General features: G+C 39.2%; 2 protein-coding genes across 2 annotated transcripts; both read left to right on the top strand.

Moving 5' to 3' along the window:
• Positions 1-6,681: 6,681 nt before the first annotated feature.
• LOC145114898 (proline-rich receptor-like protein kinase PERK1) lies at positions 6,682-10,249 on the top strand. Its single transcript, XM_079051018.1, has 7 exons — positions 6,682-7,446; positions 7,547-8,095; positions 8,211-8,297; positions 8,414-8,484; positions 8,591-8,667; positions 8,994-9,141; positions 9,627-10,249. The coding sequence occupies exons 1-7, from the start codon at positions 6,930-6,932 to the stop codon at positions 10,092-10,094; spliced, it is 1,917 nt and encodes a 638-aa protein (XP_078907144.1). The 5' UTR covers positions 6,682-6,929; the 3' UTR covers positions 10,095-10,249.
• A 708-nt stretch (positions 10,250-10,957) lies between these two features.
• Positions 10,958-12,618, top strand: LOC145116803 (ras-related protein Rab7-like). Its single transcript, XM_079053116.1, has 6 exons — positions 10,958-11,114; positions 11,223-11,249; positions 11,547-11,646; positions 11,733-11,960; positions 12,082-12,227; positions 12,356-12,618. The coding sequence occupies exons 1-6, from the start codon at positions 11,062-11,064 to the stop codon at positions 12,420-12,422; spliced, it is 621 nt and encodes a 206-aa protein (XP_078909242.1). The 5' UTR covers positions 10,958-11,061; the 3' UTR covers positions 12,423-12,618.
• The last annotated feature ends 8,586 nt before the right edge of the window (positions 12,619-21,204 follow it).

The following is a 21,204-nucleotide window of genomic DNA, read 5'->3' as shown; positions in this document are numbered from 1 at the left end:
GTTCAATTATGCATCTATTCAATAGAAAAACGACCTAGGCTCTGATACCACTGATGGGTTTTGAGCATAACATCAATCCTATGGTGTTTATGCAACCCTAATTGCTTGGATCTAGTTTTTCTACTTTGAACATGCAATAAACTTCCAAGACTTATAAACCCTAGATCTAGCACACAAATAATCAAATTAACATATAAACTAGGGTTTAGATCTTACCTAGATTGTTATCTAGCAATAACAATCAATTCCTTGGCTTCAGAAAGCTTAGTGCCTCAAGTGTTGCACCTCTAATGGAGTCACAAACACCACTAAGCAACTTGGATGAAGAGAGAGGAGAGAGGAGACACCAAAACCGACTGGAAACCCTAAAGGAAGACTTGTCCACGTTTTTGGGTCTCAAGGGTTCTTTAAATAGGTAGACAATTAGGGTTATCTAACAAGGAAACCCTAATTTGACTGCTTAAGCCCTAAGCAGCCCATAGACCCCTTCTGGAACATGCCTTGGACGATTTCTAATGGGCTTCCCCATAGAATTCATCCAACCTATTATTCCAAGGTGATCCATAGCCCAATTGCAATTATCCTATAATTACAATTCCAGTCCCCTAATTTTAATTAATCTCTTTTAGCCACAAAATTAATTCTTAATTAATTCTTGACTAATATTAATTAAACAATATGATTTCTCCTTTAATATATTATTCTCATAATATATTAATAAATCATAATTAAACCTTTCTCTCCTTAATTCATCATGCATATTGCTATGGTGAAGGCAACCCAAAAGGACCATGCTCATAATCGGGTCAAGTACATACCAAAATAGTTATGGACTTAGACACTAATCCAACAGTATCCTCGATGGTCTGTATGGTCCGCTTACTCTGGTCGTCTGCCCGCGGATGATAAGCTGTACTAAAATGCAGCCGCGTGCCCAGTTCCTCGTGGAACTTCTTCCAGAAACGGGAGGTGAACCGAACATCACAGTCTGAGACGATAGAGACCAGAATCCCATAGTGAGCAACGATCTCGTGAATATACACATCGGCCAACTTCTCGGCCGATGAGCTCTCCCGAATGGGCAGAAAATGGTCACTCTTGGTCAATCGGTCCACGATGACCCAAATAACATCGAAACCATTTTACGTCCTTGGAAACTTGGTGATGAAGTCCATCGTGATTTGTTCCCATTTCCACATGGAAACCTCTAGAGGCTGCATCTTGCCATGCGGCCTCTGATGCTTGGCCTTGACCATCTTGCAGGTCAAGCACCTCTCGACGTACCATGCGATCTCTCTCTTCATGCATGACCACTAGTAACTCAGTCTCAGATCCCGATACATCTTGGTGGTCCCCGGGTGAATATAGAAGCGAGACTTATGAGATTCCTCCAGTACAATCTGTCTTACCCCACTAGACATCGGAACCTAGACCCGACCGCAACGGGTCAAAAATTCACGATTATCCTGCACAAATCGGATGATCTCACCCTTGATCCTCTCAATCTTCCAGTTCTCCTGCCGCACACCCTCATCCTGAGCTTCCCTAATCAAGCTCACGAGTAGAGAATCCACATGTATCCTCATACATGTCGCTGGAACAGAAGATCCAGCCGACTTGCGGCTCAGGGCGTCCGCCACAACATTCGCTTTACCCAGATTGTAAAGGATCTCGCAGTCATAATCCTTGACTACGTCCAGCCACCTACGTTGCCTCATGTTCAGGTTCGGATGATCCATGATGTGTCTCAAACTATTGTGATTCGTGTATATGGTACAACGGACCCCGTAGAGGTAATGTCTCCAGATCTTGAGAGCAAACACCACCGCTCCCAACTCCACTCATGTGTGGGATATCTCGACTCATGCGGCTTCAACTGCCGTGAAGCATAGGCATTCACCCGTCCCCTCTACATGAGGACTGCTCCCAATATGGTGATCGATGCATCACAGAGCACCACAAAATCCTCAACTCCTCAGGGAGTGTCAAAATTGGCGCCTCGCAGAGTTGCTGTCTCAGAGTCTCGAATGCAGTCTCCTGCTCAGGGCCTCACCGGAAATCCACCCCCTTCCTCGTCAGACGAGTGAGGGGTACTGCAATCTTGGAGAAATCCTGTATGAATCTCCGATAGTACCCTGCCAATCTCAAAAAGCTCCTGATATCCGAGGGAGACTTTGGAACCTCCCACCGCATAACCGCCTCGATCTTAGCCGGATCGACCAAAATCCCCTCATGGTTAACGAGATGTCCAAGGAACTGAACCTCTCGTAACCAAAACTCGCACTTCGAGAACTTGACATAAAGCCGTTCTCGCCTCAGAACTCCCAAAAGCTCGCGAAGATGCTCCTCATGCTGCTCTCTGGTCTTGGAATACACCAAGATATCATCTATGAACATGATGACTAAGCGATCGAGCATCGGTCGGCATACCCGATTCATCTGGTCCATAAAAACTGTCGACGCGTTGGTGAGCCCAAATGGCATCACCACGAACTCGTAATGTCCATAACGAGTTCAGAACGCGGTCTTCTCCACGTCCTCCTCTCTAACCCTGACCTGATGGTACCCGGACCTCAGGTCTATCTTGGAGAACCAAGATGCTCCCTGCAACTGATCGAAAAGATCATATATCCTCGGGAGTGGATAACGGTTCTTCACCGTTAACTTGTTCAACTCCCGGTAATCAATGCACATCCGGTGTGAACCATCCTTCTTCCTGACGAAGAGAATCGGCGCTCCCCACGGGGAACTGCTTGCCCAACAGTTCCTACAGCTGAGATGACAGCTCTTGCATCTCGGGTGGTGCCAATCGGTACGACACTTTGGCGACTAGGGCCGCACCTGGCACTAGGTCGATCCTGAACTCGAGCTGCCTCTTTGGAGGCACTCTGGGTAACTCCTCCGGAAACACATCAATGGACTCTCTGAGAACTGAAACATCCGAAACCGAAACCTGATCCCTGACCCGCGTATCCACCACATACGCCAAATAACCCGCACACCCGTGCTGAATATACTGCCGAGCCCTGGCAGCTGGGCAAAACCCTGAACCCAATCTGGTGCCCTCGCCGTAGATAGTTCTCCCCCGCTTGGGGTTCGAACTACCACTCGCTGACCCTCGCAGTCGATCATGGCACCGACACGACTCAGCCAGTCCATACCCACAATCACACATACATCCCCCATGGGAATCAGAATCAAGTCTATCGGGAAGGATATCCCGAAGATCTTCAGAACACAACCCCGATAGACTGAAGAAGCAGAAATCCCGTGTTCGTTGGCGATAGAGACTCGCAACGGACACTCTAGCTCTCCTACAGGCAAACCGAACTCCCTACCGAACGATCGAGAGACAAATGACCGACTCGCCCTGGAGTCAAATAATACCAACGCAGGTAAGGAGTTCACTAAGAACGTACCTAACATAGGTAAAAACACATAAGCTTAAAACATATATAATTAATAAGATAAAGGATAGAAACATACCAGCCACCACATTCGGTGCTGTCCTGGCCTCCTCAGTCGTAAGCTGGAAAGCGTGTCCCCGAGCCTTCGAGGGCTCTGCTCTACCCTGACCCCCGTCAGTAATCCTCAGTGTAGCCGGTGCTGGAGCCTGCGCCGGCCTGGCAGCTAGTAGGGGACATTGGGCCTTTATATGGCCCACCTGCTCACAATGGTAACAAAGTCTGAACCCAGAAGCTGGATTCTGCTGCCTACAATTCCTAGCAATGTGGCCCTGCTTGCCACACTTGTGGCACCCTGAAGAAGATCGACAAACCTCATCATCGACCTTGCCCCACTGCCCACAAGTACGACCCTTCTAACTCCCCTGCTCTGAGTTAGCGACCCTAAATTGTTTCGGTGCAGGCTGTGACTGCGCAGGGGCCTGCCTCTGCTATCTCAACTGCACCTCAATCTCAAGCTCATGCCGCCTAACGGCCTCTGGTAACTCCAGTAAAGTATCACAACGCTGAGTAGCAACGAACTGTCTGATGTCAGTCTTGAGCATGCTCAGATAACGAGTCATCTGAGCCTGCTCGGACGCAAAATCCGGGAAAAACATCGCCCTCTCAGTGAAAATGCGGGTGATCTCCGTCACCGACTCCGTACCCTGTCTCATCTCCAAAAACTCATGTGCCAGCCGCTCTCGCTCAACCTGTGGAATGTAGCAAGCGCGGAACATCTCCCTGAACTGATCCCAAGTAACCACAACTCTCTGCTCATCAAAATACGACCCTGACATCAATCTCCACCAGTCCTTTGCTCCAGACCTTAGTAGGTTCAGATCACACCTAACCTTTTGGTCAGTAGGACATGAGCATGTGAAGAAGCATCCCTCTACATCAAATATCCACCTCATGGCTATGATCGGGTCCTGAACCCCATCAAAGGTTGGGGGCTTCATGTTATCGAAGTCCCGGTACTGAAAGGCCCGACCTGCCCCCGCACCTGCAGCCGCCACGGCTGCTGAGGCAGCAGCAGCAGCAGTTTCAGCAATGGTTGCGTATTTGTTATCAAAGTACTCCATCATCACGGTCTTGATAGACCCGAACATCTACGGAATCTAACCCGAACTATCTTAATCACCTCCTCCCGGATGATCTCCCTGACGCGATCCTCTGTCAACACTGGCCTATCCTGGCTGCCAGCTCCTGATCATGACCTGGATCCGGCCTCAAATCATCGCGTAACCACCATACTGAAAATATACCAGAAAGATATTAGATAAATGAGGTAAAATCATATATTTATAGGTTGTTCAGGAGCCTATCACGCCGTGAGACATGCATCTCACGTCGTGAGCTTGCGTAGGCACCAAGGCTTCGCATGTGGTGCTAACATGTGGCACCGGACGCGGGTAAAACTGTAGATCTTCAAAAATTCATAACTTTCGCATACGAGCTTTGTTTTTTACATTTTTTATATCCACGCATATGTATTTTCAAGTAATACAACTTTCTTTTTGACTTCGTTGGCTAATTCTCGACTGATCTTAAATTTAACAATCTGAGAAGATTACACTACTAATAACCGTGTAAAATTCATAACTTCTACATAAAGACTCCGTTTTCAATTGTATTTTTATCTTTGAACTCCTATTAATGAGATATTCAATTGTCGTTTAGATCATTTCGGCTAAAAATCGACCGATCCAAAATTTGATTTCTGTGCCCGCACTGTTGCGCTGAAACTTTGACCTCCTACTAATGCTCTAATACCAACTGTGACATCCCCAAATTTACGGTTTTGATTTAGTCTGATTTTGCGGTTTTTCATGTGGATTTGAGGTTATTTTGGCGCGGTTTTGGTTTTCAACGAAAAATGAGTCGGTGAGATTTTGCGGTTAAAATGGTGCGGTTTTTTCATTTCCAAACCAGATTTTTCGGCTGATTTTCTTTTATTTGTAGAATTTTGTTGACTTTCATTTATTTCTATATTTTTGTTGCAAATAATCTACCATTTCGGTCCATTTTATTCTTGCAAGTTGCGTTTTATTATATATAATAAATAATATTGTGGTTATTTCGGTTTTTATGGTATGGTTATATGGATTAAAATCGAACTACACTGAAATTTGCATTTTTTAAAAAATTTAAAACCATATTATCGGTTTAATGTTCGGTTTTGGTTTTTCCGGTTTTCGATGCGGTTTTTGTTCACATCTAAATAGTACCGTGATTAAATATGATTATATTTGTATTATTATTTATAACAAATAATATATTATTTACAACAATTATCCTTTCTTATTTGTCATGATTTCTACACAAAATGTTAAGATAACTTACTTGGATCCGACGACTCATTAAATAAAAAACAATATCTATTTATACAACACTTTGCCAAGCCATATACTACTATTCATACAAAATTAATAAAAAAGAAACAAATAATTTTTAGTTAATTTAGTACAAATGACAAAATAAATCTCTGCGATTTTAACGCTTTAATTTTGTCTATTATTAATAAAATTAGTTGTGAGACCTATATACTATAGGAGTTGATTAAAACAAAATGTTAAATACAAATGATTAAACGGTAAGTTTGTTTGAATTTGAAATTTAAAATAAGTAAAAATTATGATTTTTTTTTCAAAAACATGCAAAAAAAAAAAAAAATTAAAATTATTTGTTTTGTTGTGAGACTCGTGTATTAAACGTGTTAATTATAACAAAATGTTAAATACGACGGTTTCGACTGTAAATTTATTTAAAATTAAATTTGAAGTTTGAAATTTAAAATTTGAAATTTGAAATTAATATAATTATTATGGTATGTTTAATTTATAGAAACTAAATTCGTGATATATTGAAAAATAAAAAATAAAGTATTGACATGTGGAAAATAAATATCTTATAATTATAACAAAATGATATCTGACATAATAATATATACAAAACAATAACAAAATTATTTTAATAAGTAGTTTCTTGAACCACAATAATTTATGTCATAATAAAACCGAAAAATTCATTTACTCAATTGAAATAAGTAAATAAATAATTTTTTTTTATACTTTTTGAACCCAAAAATATGTTAATGTAGCGCCGGTGAAAGCGAGTAAACGAACCCTTCTCCTATTTGAAACGTTTCTTGGGTATAATTATTTGAAATAATTAAAGTTAATTTTACTATTAAAATAATTACGCAAAAAGCAAAATACCATGTCCATGTGGGTCTTCTCTTCATCTCTTGTACAACCTGGTTTGCATTCAAACCACTCCTCCATGTGGAAAGCAAAACCAAATCCACTTTTTTCTGATTAAAATTCTCCCAATTTTACAGAATAAACATCTCCCACTGACTAAATTCTGCCGGAAAAACCAACTTTCCGGCGTCTTTCTTCATGCATTCATGTGTTTTAGTGAACACAATTTCAAGAAAGTAGAGTGAATCACTGAATCTTAGAGTTTGATTAAATCTTGATTATGTCTTCTCCGCCATCTCCGGCGCCTACAGCACCGCCGGTTAACACCACTTCACCGCCACCAGCCGCAGCACCCCCACTTCCAACTCCAATCACCCCCGTTTCTCCCTCTCCAGCAGCTTCTTCACCGCCGGCCCCTGTAACGCCTGCGTCTTCTCCACCGGCGCCTGACGCTACACCTCCTTCAGTATCCCCTCCGGCGCCACCTACATCCACCTCCCCACCGCCTTCTACCACTTCTCCTTCCCCACCCACTTCAAGAAACAGCCCGCCGTCTCCTTCGGGCAGATCTACGCCATCTCCGCCGCCTCCAAGAAGTTCTTCCTCCACTCCGCCGGGACCCTCGTCTTCGTCAGATAGTTCATCCGGGATTTCCACCGGCGTCGTCGTCGGAATCGCTGTTGGTGGCGTTTTAATACTTGCTGTATTAACTATCTTGTTTCTTTGCTGTAAAAAGAAGCGAAAAAGAAGTCAGGCCCCTGTTGGTTATTACGTTCCACCACTACCCCCACCTAAAGGTTCGCACTTTTCTCAATTCCATATTTTATCCTCATGTTCATAGATCTTTCTTCAAGATTTTAATCATATCAGTTCCCTAATTTCAACATCAATCTGCAGTTGATTCATACGGTGGTCCACAACAATGGCAACAAAGCGCTCCACCACCCGGCGACCATCTTCTCACAATGCCACCACTAAAACCCACTCCTCCACCAGCACCATCGGCAGCACCTATCAATTCTCCTCCCTCGCAACCTCCACCGCCGACCCTATTTAACAGCGGTGGTTCCGGTTCCAACTATTCCGGCGGTTCAAACCCTCTTCCACCGCCTTCCCCGGGAATGTCACTGGGTTTTTCAAAGAGCACATTCACATACGAAGAATTAGCGAGAGCCACAGATGGGTTTTCAGAAGCCAATTTTCTTGGACAAGGTGGTTTCGGGTATGTCCACCGTGGTGTTCTTCCGAACGGGAAAGAGGTGGCCGTGAAGCAACTAAAAACGGGCAGCGGGCAGGGGGAACGTGAGTTTCAGGCGGAAGTTGAGATCATTAGTCGAGTTCATCATAAACATCTCGTTTCTTTAGTTGGATATTGCATATCAGGAGCTCAAAGATTGGTTGTTTATGAGTTTGTTCCAAATAACACCATGGAATTCCACTTACATGGTAACTTTTTCATTTTTGCCAAAACTACTACAAATTTAGAAATTACAATCATGAATTAGTTTCAAAACCGGAGTATTATTATTATTATTTATTTATTTTTTTTTATAAATTTCAGGAAAAAATCGCCCCGCAATGGAGTTTCCCACAAGGCTGCGAATTGCTCTTGGAGCTGCGAAAGGACTCGCGTATCTCCATGAGGATTGTAAGTACTCTTTCTTTTTTACTTAATGGACTTAATCACGACAAATATATAATTATATTATATTATAAAATATATATATAAAATAGAAAAGACTTAATGTGTTAATTTGTTTGTAGGCCATCCGAAGATCATTCATCGAGATATAAAAGCTGCTAATATACTTCTTGATTTCAATTTTGAAGCAAAGGTAACTTATTATCGTTATAATACCGAGATATCTGCTATCTGTTGTCTGTTATCTGCTATCTGCTGTATTTGTTGTATATTTACTAGCCTCGAATAAACTGTGGCAGGTAGCGGATTTTGGGCTTGCGAAGATAACTTCCGATGTTGCCACTCATGTCTCGACCCGTGTGATGGGAAGTTTTGGGTACATTTTTTTTTCGTTCTTTCTCGAGTTTCATATCAGATTTAGCAATGTACTTTCATCTATTTTGTATCATTCTACTTTCATTTCTTCCTATTACAACATTGTACTTTTCTCTTTCAAAAAAAAAAAACATTGTACTTTGAATAATCTACCAAATTATCGCATTGTTATTCGAATACATAACAATTTTAACTTACATGTAATACACTAATAATAAGATTTTTTTTTAAAGTAAAATGTTAGAATTGGTTACATTTTTTAAAATACAATGTTTTAATAAGAAATTTTTTGAAATTAGTTTCATCTCATGTATTTAATGTTGATAGGTACCTAGCACCAGAATATGCAGCCTCAGGCAAACTTTCAGATAAATCTGATGTTTTCTCATTTGGTGTGATGCTTTTGGAATTAATCACTGGAAAGAGACCTGTTGATTCAGCTCAAACTTTTATGGATGATAGTTTGGTCGATTGGGTAAGGTTTTTTTTTATACTTTTTATTTAAAAAAAATTTAGTCAAAAAGTTTCAAACTTTTGTTGGAATGTGGATTTGGCCCTATATGTGAAGAAAAAAGTAGGCAAGACCATGTGTTTACACGTTAACAACGATCCATCAAGTTTTCTTTATGAGCACACATATAGAGAATTTTTCAGGCATTGTTAGGCTTTAGTCAAAAAGATTTCAACTTTTTTTTAGGAATTTGTTGATTTGGACCAATCATATGAGAAAAGTTGGCAAGAACTTGTTTTATGAAAATCTTTACTAGAATTTAAAGTACTATGTTGAAAGGTACAATGGTTATAATAGAAATAAATGAAAGTACGTTGCTATTTCTTAAATTTAGCTATCATTAGATAGATTTCTCAAAGTATAATACCATAACAAGAAAAAAGCTTGAAAGTATGATAACAAAAGTATGTTGCTATTTCTTGCATTTATTAATGTAACTTAAATTACAGGCAAGGCCATTGCTTACACGAGCCATGGATGATGGTAACTTTGACGCGATAGCCGATCCACGGCTACAAAAAGACTACAACCATAGCGAGATGGCTCGCATGGTTTCTTGTGCTGCGGCCTGCGTCCGCCACTCAGCCAGACGCAGGCCGCGCATGAGCCAGGTGGTCCGGGCCCTGGAAGGAGACGTCTCACTCTCCGACCTGACCGAGGGGACCCAACCTGGCTCAGTTGGATCGCTCTACGGGTCCCGCGGAAGCTCGGACTATGACACGGCTCAATACAATGAAGATATGGTGAAGTTTAGAAAGATGGCTTTGGGTGGTACTCAAGAGTATGCAAGTAGTGAATATAGCCGACCCACGAGTGAATACGGGTTGTACCCGTCTGGGTCAAGTAGTGAAGGTCAAAATACCCGAGAAATGGAAATGGGTAAGTATAAAAGAGAGGGTTTTAGTGATGGGTTTTGATGTATAAAATTTGTTGGTAATTTTGATGATATGTTCTTGTATGTTATTGGAGAAAAATTGTGGGAATGGGTAATGATTTTATTATTTTGTTGTGAGTTTGATTGTATTTATTGATTACATTTTGTTTTATACACAAATGGGAATTTTTTTATTTCTTTGTCTTTTTGGTTTAATTGAGATCGCAATAGTTGGTTTGTATTGAGGACAAAAGATGATGTTGATGGAGTTTGACACGTTGCAATTTGTGGGACCTTTACAAGACTTGAAGGCCTAAATTTAGAATTATATGATGGGATTTGCTTCATAATTAATTGATCGACATGAAAGAGCATGTCGATATTATTACATATTTGATCGACATAAATTATATTTATTCTAGAAAATAAAGATATAATTATATGTCCAAGATAAAAAGGGTTGTATAATATGTTTTCTATTAATTTTGGTAAAAGATTGAATCTATTCAATTATTGGTAAAAGGTTGAATCTGATTCAATTAGATTCAATTAGATTCACACCGGTTACTATCATAATTAAAAGCTTTTCTTAAGTCTTATAACATCATATATTACATCATATATATGCTTTTTATTATGTCTGATAAAAAACTAGATTTGACTTAATCAAATCTTTGAATCAATTAGATCTAATTATCATACAATATCTCAACTAAAGTTGTTTTTAAAATCCATAAATTTGAAATGGAAACTAGATATATGTGACAAGGTGTGAAAACGTAAATGCTAAATATGAACAAAAACAGGTTGGAAAGTGTTGAATAACAATAGTTAGAGGGCATTGATAGCTAAAATGACAGGTAGTTATTCCCGTTAAAAGTTACAATATAAAATGACAGAATCTTGGTATATTCTACACTTCAATCATAACAAGGAATTGCAGAGTGATATGAACCCTAGATTCCGTTTCATCTAGGGGACGAAATCGGAGAAATTGAAGTTCTGAATTCATGGCGTCCCGTCGTCGTATGCTTCTCAAAGTCATAATCCTTGGCGACAGCGGGTTTGTCTCTCTAATTCCTCGATTTTCCATATTTGTAATTAATACTTTACTTAATCACTGATTTGAGGTCAATTACGCTGTTTTCTGGTGTTTATTGATTGATTACAGGGTTGGAAAGACATCTCTCATGAATCAGTATCCTTAATTTCCAGATCGTTTTAGTTCATCCCGTTGCCCTAACTTCACTGCTAAATTTTGAAATGGAATCGAGATCGTTCAGCTTGTTGATATCGTCGAATCTTATAATCGAAAATACTCCATTAATTTTCGTGTTCATTTAATAGAAAAAAGAAGATATCAGTTTTGGTTTGGAAACGTACTGAACTTTTTGTGAGAAATCAGAGTGTTGATCTTTTTTTGGTAATTGAAAGTGTATACAAAATTGATATGCATGTTATCATCTTGTTATCAGCCTTAATGATGTGAATTCAGATACGTGAACCGAAAGTTCAGTAATCAGTACAAAGCTACAATCGGAGCTGATTTCTTAACTAAAGAGATACAATTTGAAGATAGGCTTTTCACTTTACAGGTCTGATTCATTACCAAAGTCCATGAATAAGTTTAGAAGCATCCATTATTGAATTCGAAAGGGTTTTGGGGCTGATTTTGTTACAGATATGGGACACAGCTGGTCAGGAAAGATTCCAAAGCCTAGGTGTGGCATTTTATCGTGGTGCAGATTGTTGTGTTCTTGTGCATGATGTGAATGTGATGAAGTCATTTGAGAGTCTTAATAATTGGAGGGAAGAGTTTCTTATTCAAGCTAGTCCTTCTGATCCAGAAAACTTTCCATTTGTTGTTTTGGGAAACAAGATCGATGTTGATGGGGGCAATAGCAGAGTGGTAATATGGTCTTTCTATCTTTTTTAATTTAAATTCATCAAGATTTAACTTTGAATACACATGTAACAAATACTCTTATGAAGTGGAAATACATTTGTTTAATCTACTTTGTTGTTTTCAGGTGTCTGAGAAGAAAGCAAAAGCATGGTGTGCTTCAAAAGGAAATATTCCTTACTTTGAAACATCTGCTAAAGAAGGGTTTAATGTTGAAGCTGCTTTCGAATGCATAGCCAAAAATGCTCTCAAAAATGAACCCGAAGAGGAAATGTATGTTTCCTACCCTTCTTTTTCTAAAGAATTTTGAGAAAATAAAGGAAATTGAATGAAAATAAATGAGCATAAGTTTGTAAACACAACCTAACAGTTTTTTTTTTCACTTTTTGTTGGGGATGAAGGTATATTCCGGATACAATTGATGTGGCAAGGGAAAGACAACAAAAATCCTCGGGATGTGAATGTTAAATGGATCATTTCAAGGTATTCTGATGCAAGTTTTATGTATATTTTGAAGAGATGACGTCAGCTATACCAAGTTCTTCTTTATCTTCGTCCATATATTCCTATTATTTCATAGTTGATACACTAAATTGTTGATTAATTTGGTTTATATGTAATTTGTTACCAAGTACTACAAGTTATTCTCATAATCTCTTTCTAAGCTCCACTATTCATTTAATATGTCGATTACGAGTTTTGATAATATATAAGGATGAGTCGATCTACAAACACTTTCTTTTTTGTGTCTTAAGATATTTTTATAAATAAATAAGAGTAAATTACATAAATGGTCCCTATGGTTTGGCAAAATAGGCACATATAGTCCAACTTCAATAAAAATAGACAAAGTCGGTCCTTGTTTTTGATCGGTGTTGTAGGAATGGTCCTTCTATCACACAACGTCAAAAAAATTACAATTATGTAAAATGACATTTTTACCGTTTTTTTTTCATATTTTATTGTTACTTGGCACCGTTTATGTAATTTTAAACATAGTGTGGTATTCTTGGTAACGAAGAATATTCAACTACCATCATTTTCATCTTCAAAAATCATTCAAACCGTCTTCATTTTCAAACTTTCAAAACAATCAAAACATAAATTTTTAATTTTTTTAAGATCTTATCCAAAGAAGATGAAGAAACACAAACATTAAAACCATCTTCATCTTCAACCTAAACCTGTATACCATGAACAAACTAAAAATCCTTCCAAAAACCCATCATCTTTTTTGGAATAAAAAAACCTAGAACATATAATCTTCTTTCAAATCTAATAAAAAGACCTAGAACATATAATCTTCTTTCAAATCTAAGCTTGTGAACGCAGAAAATAGAAAAAATAAACAGATCAAGGGATGATGAACACTTAAACACACAAATCTTTACGACGAATATCAAAGAATAATAAAAGAAAAAAGAAAAAAACGAACCCGAAGATCCGGGATCCTAGAAGCCTCCATCTTCAAATATGTCTCTCTACCACCGTACACCATTATCGTTGTCTCTCTCTCTCTCTCTTTTTTTTTTTTTTGTTAATCGACCATGTTGAAGAAGATGAAGTGTAATTTCTAATAGGATTTAGGTAAAACAAATAAACTTAAAACCCTTAAGCTCACATGCAACCTAAATGATTTATGTTTTCACTATTGAACCTATAACTATGAACATCAAATAAGAAACCCTAGAAACCCTATGCTATTTTCGAAAATACCAAAGAAAGGGTTTAGGATTACATACCTTATTGTTATTATAGTAAATAACAAGAATCCTTCACTTGTAGATCTTTTGGAAGCAAACACCAAAATTGTCGTTCATCTAATAGTTCACACCCAAGTTAGCAAGAAGGAGGCTTAAGATGAGTGGGGAGAGTAGGATTTTTGGCTATCTCTTAAGGAGAAGGAGTGGCCGAAAATGAGAGGCCTAAGGGTCTTTATATAGTGGCACAAGAAACCCTAGATAACCCTGATTTGAATATTAAATTAATATTTCAAATCTGGTATTTATCTCATTATTTATTTATCCATATGGGATATTCTAAAAACCCTAGAATATCCCCTTAAAACCGTCTATCCCTAGGGTTGGAAGGTTCTGGAGCATTTTGTTCAATTATTGAACAATTGCACTTTAGACCTTGAACTTTTAATTAATTCCACTAATCCCAAAATTAATTCTAATTAATTTCTGATCAATTATTAATTAAATAATAACTTTTCTAATTAATATATTATTTTCATATATATTAATAAACTATTTATTTCAATTTATTAATCACATAATAAATTAATCTCTCTCTCTCTCTCTCTAAAAGTCATCATGTCCAATTGCTATGTTTTAGGGCAACCCAAAAGGACTGTGCAACTATCAATTCAAGTATATACCAATTTTAGTTATGGGCTTAGATACCTAATCCAACAGTCTCCCACTTGGATAAGTCTATAACTATAACTGCCAGCATAACTTCTGAATCGATCAGCAAATTGTAGCTTCCAAAAGTCGTTGCCGAACTCTGACCCAGTCAGAAACGTGTCCTGAGATAAGTGAACATATAATCTTCCGTTCAACAATATATCATTCGAACATGAGACATGGAATAGAATCAATCTCATTGTCCAAGACTTTGTTTCCCGATTTTCGACTTGTGATGACATCATAAGACTTCTAATTGAACACATCAATTTAGTTTTGGCTGGGCCCAACACTATAAGTCAACACCAAATCACCGAGGGACCCAAAAATATCGCTTTTTCCTGTTAAGGAAAAAGGAACGAATAAACTTTGACTCATATGCTTGCATCTTATACTCATCATATCATGCATGACAATATGTTTTATAACATCAAGTTACTGATGCGTTTACGCATTACCAATGTACATCCAACTTGTAAATTACAACTCATATATCTCCGTTTCAAGATCATAAGATATTATCGTCTCAGAATTACCTGTGATGGAATCCATGAAGTAATTCTATGAGCGTGGGTTTATCCAATACTTAAATCTCTATTTCTAAGTACTCATGAACATTGCAACAATACTATTTCTATGTCTAACTCCCTTAGACAATCTACAGTCCAATTCAAGACAATATTAATTTATTACTTACTTTCAAAAGTACAACCGAATGTGGAATTTGAATAATCATATTATTCGGGAAGTAAAACATGCAAAACGAAACATAAGAATAAACAATAGACAAAAGGCAGTAAACAAACTCATAAATAATTCTCCATTATTCAATTACCAAAAATCAATTACATTTATTTTGTTACAAGTTTCAAATTAACTATCTAACTACTAAAACTAATATCATCTCTCAGACCAATGCTCCTATCTGCAAGATTCTCTTCTGATGATACCCTCTTTACGATGAGGTGACCTTCTTATACTCTATGTCTAATGTAATGGTGTTTTCTGTCGATATGTCTAGACTTTCCATGATCTCTTGGTTTATTAGTCAAGGCAACCGCTCCTTCATTATCACAGATTAGTTCCATTGGCTCCTGAATGGTCTGGACAACTCCGAGGTCACCGATGAAGTTCTTCAACCAAGCTGCTTCCTTTGATGCTTCACTTGCAGCTATGTACTCTGATTCGCAGGTTGAATCATTCATCATGTCCTGTTTGGAACTCTTCCAAGTTACCAATCCATCGTTTAGAACGAACACCCAGCCTGAATGAGAACAAAAGTTGTCTCTATCTGTCTGAAAGTTGGCGTCACTGTACCCACTCACTCTTAACGTATCACTGCCACCAAGGACTAGAAGCATGTCCTTCGTCTGCGTAAATACTTGAGAATGTTCTTAACCGCTGTCCAATGAGCTTTATTGGGATTTCCCTGATAGCGACTGACCATGCTCAAGGCAAAAGACACATCAGGGCGAGTACATGTCATAGCGTACATGATCGACCCTACAGCCGAAGCGTAAGGTATCCGAATCATATCAGATATCTCTTCATCTGTACTAGGGCTTTGAGTCTTACTCAATTTGGTATTACTCTGGATAGGTAGCTCTCATTTATTGGAATTTTCCATACTAAACCTCTTTAGTACTTTATCCAAGTATGTACTTTGACTAAGTCCAATTAATCTCTTCTTTCTATCGCTCAAGATTCTTATCCTGAGAATATGGGCTGCTTATCCAAGGTCTTTCATGGAAAAACACTTTCCAAGCCAAGACTTAACTTCTTTCAAAGTTGGAATGTCGTTTCCCATGAGTAGTATGTCATCGACATACAACACCAGAAAAGTCACTATACTCACACTAGCCTTGATATACACACAAGACTCATCTTCAATCTTAGAGAAACCAAACTCTTTGACTTTCTCATAGAAGCAAAGATTCCAACTGCGAGATGCTTGTTTCAATCCTTCACACTCTATTTGGATACTTTACATCTACAAAACCCTCTGGCTGACCCATGTAAACATCTTCAACCAACTTCTCGTTAAGGAAAGTGGTTTTGACATCCATCTGCCAAATTTCATAGTCATGAAAGGCAACTATGGCGAGCATTATCCTAATAGATTTTATCTTGGCTAATGGTGAGAAGTTCTCATCATAGTCAACCCTCGGGATTTGAGTGAAGCCCTTTGCAACCAGTCGAGCCTTGAAAGTGTGTACCTTTCCATCCATGTCGGTCTTCTTCTTGAAGATCCATTTGCACCCTACTATCTTTCGATCTGGTACATTATCAACTAAATTCCAAACATTGTTGTCATACATGGACTTGATCTCGCTGTCCATTGCCTCTTTCCATTTAGCAGCCTCAGGGCCTGCCATTGCTTCCTTGTAGCTAGTCGGCTCATCCAAATTTATCAGTGTCCTATCACTGATAAACATGTCACCATCTGTAGTAATATGGAAGCCATAGAAATCAAGTGGCATGCTAACTCTACTGGAACGCCTAAGAGGTAATGATTTGTGTATCGGTTCAACAGGAACCTCTTCCTCTTGTTGAGTGCTAGTATCATCTAAGGTTCCTTCATTGGTTGACTCTTTAATTTCTTCAAGGTCAATGGTAATCCCACTGTCCTCTTTGAATATGAGCTCTCCCTCTCAAAAGACTCCTCTTCGTGTTACAAAGACCACGTTCTCACTAGGTCTATAGAACAAATATCCAAATGAATGCTTTAGGTAACCAATGAAAATACACTTCTCACTTCTAGCTGCAAGCTTGTCATGAGTCTCTCGTCTCACGAAAGCTTCACAACCCCAGAATTTGATATGTGATAACGAGGGAGCTTTCCCTGTCCACATCTCATGAGGTGTTTTGGCAACCTTCTTGGTAGGGACAAGATTAAGGATATGGGCGATAGTCTCTAAGGCATAGCCCCATAAGTGAATAGGAAGAGAAGCACGACTCATCATGGAACGAACCATGTCTAACAAGGTCTGATTACGCCTCTTAGCCACACCATTCAGTTGTGGTGTCCTAGGAGGATTCAATTGTGAAACTATTCCATATTCCTTTAGATAGTCGTTGAACTCGATACTAAGATACTCCACCTCCTCACTTTTTCTTAGACCCTGCAAATCAGAACAAATGTGAAAACCACATCCTGTATCAAGGACCCAAGAACGAGAAGATGATGAGTTATTAGATGAAATAGTGTATATACCTGTAGAAGATGGCTTCATTTTTCCATCCTTGATGTCTTCCAGATACTTTGGTGTAACATCCAAAAATATGGTCCCAAAAATTTCGTTTTTATAATAGATAAAATAGTATTTTCGGATAACATCCATATAAATCAAAGAATCAATGTATCATGTGTTATCAAAATCAGAGTAAATATCAAATGTGGAATCCCCATGGTGTGTGTGGTGCAGTCAACTCGAGCCCTTCCCCTTGGAACTAGAAGTACCTAAAACACAAATTAAAATCCGTAAGCACAAAGCTTAGTGAGTTCCCCAAGATATCGCATACCAAACATATCACATAACGGGCCCCGCCCATAGAGATACGGGCCCCGTCCACACTCACATAACGGGCCCCGCCCAAATGAGATATGGGCCCCACCCACACTCGTAATACGGGCCCCGCCTAAATAAGAAAACATGTACAAACACATACAAGTATCACACCGATAGCAAGTATAACAACATAATCATCAAGGGTCGGCATTGGTGCCTTAGACCCGCTAAACCTGGTGAGGAAAACTCACCTCGAAAAGCTGAATGAAACGAATGATCTCTGACTACTGGTCCAACAGCTCCCCGAGCTATCAATAGCCAAAAACAACTAATTAACATTTGGGATCTACATCATTAACCAAAAATCCTTGCATGGGGTAAAAAGACTATTTTACCACCTAACATAACTTGGTCTAAGAATGAAACCCTAAATCACAATCCAATGGCCCAAAAGTTAAACGATCCATCAAGGCCCAACATATGGCCCAATTTCCAATTGGGCCCAATCTCTTAACATGGGCCTTAGCCTAAGGCCCAATAATGCTTCCATAGCCCAAAGATTCTGATGAGAATATTACGCTATAGATCGATAGATTCTAAGTACAAAAACACTATTAATCAAGTAAAGAACACATGAATGGATCAATGGTGTCGAATGATTAATATCCCACACCTCAGAAGAGCTCGATGAAGAACTTCGACTGTAGAGGTGTGCTAGGGTTACAATGCAAAAGTAATTATTGAGAACGATAACCTGAAAGCTATACATGCATGCATAATATATACGCTAACCCTAATAATAATCCACGGTTGGACAAGCCCAAACCGGGTAAACAAAATGGACTATAAAACGAGCCCAAGACGCAACACTTAAACCGAACAATCTCCTCCTTTGCGTCAATAGACGCGAGAGATCAATTCGGTTGAGCAAGTGTAGACTTCTTCACTGTCTTGAATACATTCGGTATAATGGCTAAAAGAGTGTGACGAAATGCTATATACCACCGAAGCATGTCCGAGAAGTTCTTCTTATCCGAATCACTGTTCTGTTTACACCTATGAGTTATATCAAGTATGTGCTCCAAACAAGTTGTGGAGAACAGGTGTTTGTCAACAAGAGCGAAAAGAAAATTTTCACCTTCACCTCTAGTGAACATAACAGTGTGATGAACCGGATCTATCTTGCCCATTTTCATCTTATTTAGATCACTTGGCTTCCCGATAGGCTTCTTTCTCAAAACGTTTGCAATCTCCTGATCCATCTTAGCAACTTCATGGATGTAGGAAGCCAACATTCTTTTAATGTGATCGAGGATCGGCTCATACTGCTGTTGATTGGTAAGCAGAATGTTGAACAGCAGAATCCAATCGTGTGGGTTCAGGTTTGGAAGATCAGCTAACGAAATCATATGAATCGAGTTATCAGAACCTCGGGTCACCCTGAACTTAACGTTGATAAATTTTCCAGCAACAGTTGGTTTCAATACCTTGACAGTGGTTATTTTCTGAGCACTCCATGTCAAGTATTGAGGTTGGGAAAATTCAAGATAATAATCGATCAGATGTTGATCAACCTGTGGGTGAGGAGAAGGGACTTCAACAGTTGAATCAAAACAGTGAAACACGAATGCCCTACAGGAGATGGGCATGTCAAATTGAGAATCCCCCGTGTTTTCACATTCAAACAAGGCAACAGGTTCCATCCAGTGAGTTCTAGGAGACTCAATCGCTTCTTTGATTAACCTTTCCCGGGTCCAAGTGGGAAAGAGAGCCTGCTTGCAAATCAGAGCGTCTTGAGCTTCTTTCTGCTTTCGCTCTTTCTCTTCTTTCTCTTTGGCTATCCTCAGATTTTCATTGATCTCTTTATCCCTTTTCTTCCTCTTTAAAGCCTCAGCAATCGTTTCTTCTTCTTCGTCATCACTATTATCCACAATACCCTTCAATTTTTCCTGTTCACCAGAACCCGAAGCTACATTAACCTTCGGTTCAGTTTCGATAATGACTTTGGGTGGAATTGGAGGATTTTGATCAGCTTCTCCCCCTTGTTGCGGAGTGACCACGGGCTCCGTAACACCCTGAATCTGACTTAATATCTGAATAGCAGGAAGAAGTTTAGCAGTCAAGTGATTTCGGATAGTAAGAGTGAGAACAGGATCATGAGCATTAACAAGATTACTGAGAATCGAGAGAACATCCCCAGCACAACTTTTAAGAACTGCCCGCTCAGTCTTAAGTGATGTAATTTCCGTCTGGGCTTGAGAAAGATGAGCTGACTAGACTTCAAGTTGTGTAGTCTTTTGAGCAAGTTCGTCCATAATCTTCTTTTCGGTGGCCAGGTCAGCCTGAAGCTTATCAAGGTGAGAGTTGACCGAAGTGAGAAGAGAAGTGTGATCAGCTTGGAATTCAGTTCGAACAGAATCAAATTTTTCTTTCTCTTCTTGAAGGACTTTGAGAGAGAATCAACAGAAGCATTGACCTTGGCAGCATTGGAATCGACATGGGTTTTGAGTGATTCCAAAAAGATCTTTGACTCATGAACAAGATCTGTTACTTATGTTGTTGCTTTCTTGCAGGTAGATGTGGAAGCATCCACAACCTTTGTAGATTTGTCAATTGAGACTGTATATTGCTAAAGAGCAGTGTCAAGAAAAGCTTTTAAAACAACGTCTGAATAAGTTCGTGAGGTACCAAGCAATTTGTCAAGCTTATCATGAAGATCTTGTAAATGGTGCTTTGTCACCGGAGCATCATCCTCATTTTCACTTGGAAGTCGATAAGGACTATAATAAGTGGAGTCAAAATCAAAGTCTGTTCCTCCTAGAATAGGCTCAGAGTCTGTTGAAGGTGATGGTGATAGAGGTGTGGTGGTAACAGGGGTATTAATGCCAATGGTATGTGCCCCCGTATCAGATACGTTGATATTCACCAAAGATCCAGTGGTTGTGGTTGTTGTAGCTTGAGAAAAGATTGGTGGCGGTAGTGGAGCAGTAGTAGTAGGTTGAGAAGTGACATGTGGTGGAACGGGAGCAACCGAGATTGGTATTGTTGTTTGTTTTGGAGAAGGAGGAGGAGTAGGAACGCGAATCTGTACCTCAGGAGTTGGAGATCGGGGAGGAGTATTTCCCCTTGGTGAGTCTTCGTTTTGAACTTCTTCCTCTTCATTGGATGGATTGTCCTCTGCATTGGAAGTAGAAGGCTTCGGTGCCTTTGGTCAGTTAGCCATCTTCTTGACCTTTTTCTTTTTGGAAGCCGAAGGTGCATCTGTATCAGCCTTACGCTTTTTAGGAGATGAGGGACCTTCGGTCTCGGCTTTCTTAGACTCCAGTTTCT

This window comes from Lactuca virosa, chromosome 5 (assembly GCF_052849685.1).
Source record: "Lactuca virosa cultivar CGN04683 chromosome 5, Lactuca_virosa_CGN04683_v6, whole genome shotgun sequence".
Lineage (NCBI taxonomy): Eukaryota > Viridiplantae > Streptophyta > Magnoliopsida > Asterales > Asteraceae > Lactuca > Lactuca virosa.
This window is presented reverse-complemented; position numbering and strand designations above follow the sequence as displayed.

Bases quoted from the DNA above. Each gene is read 5' to 3' on its own strand.
- LOC145116803 (XM_079053116.1), top strand. From the start codon at position 11,062: ATGGCGTCCCGTCGTCGTATGCTTCTCAAAGTCATAATCCTTGGCGAC. The intron at 11,250-11,546 runs GTATCCTTAATT...ATGTGAATTCAG, and splicing joins AAGACATCTCTCATGAATCA to ATACGTGAACCGAAAGTTCA. The intron at 12,228-12,355 runs GTATGTTTCCTA...TTGGGGATGAAG, and splicing joins AATGAACCCGAAGAGGAAAT to GTATATTCCGGATACAATTG.
- LOC145114898 (XM_079051018.1), top strand. From the start codon at position 6,930: ATGTCTTCTCCGCCATCTCCGGCGCCTACAGCACCGCCGGTTAACACC. The intron at 7,447-7,546 runs GTTCGCACTTTT...ATCAATCTGCAG, and splicing joins ACCACTACCCCCACCTAAAG to TTGATTCATACGGTGGTCCA. The intron at 8,298-8,413 runs GTAAGTACTCTT...ATTTGTTTGTAG, and splicing joins CGCGTATCTCCATGAGGATT to GCCATCCGAAGATCATTCAT.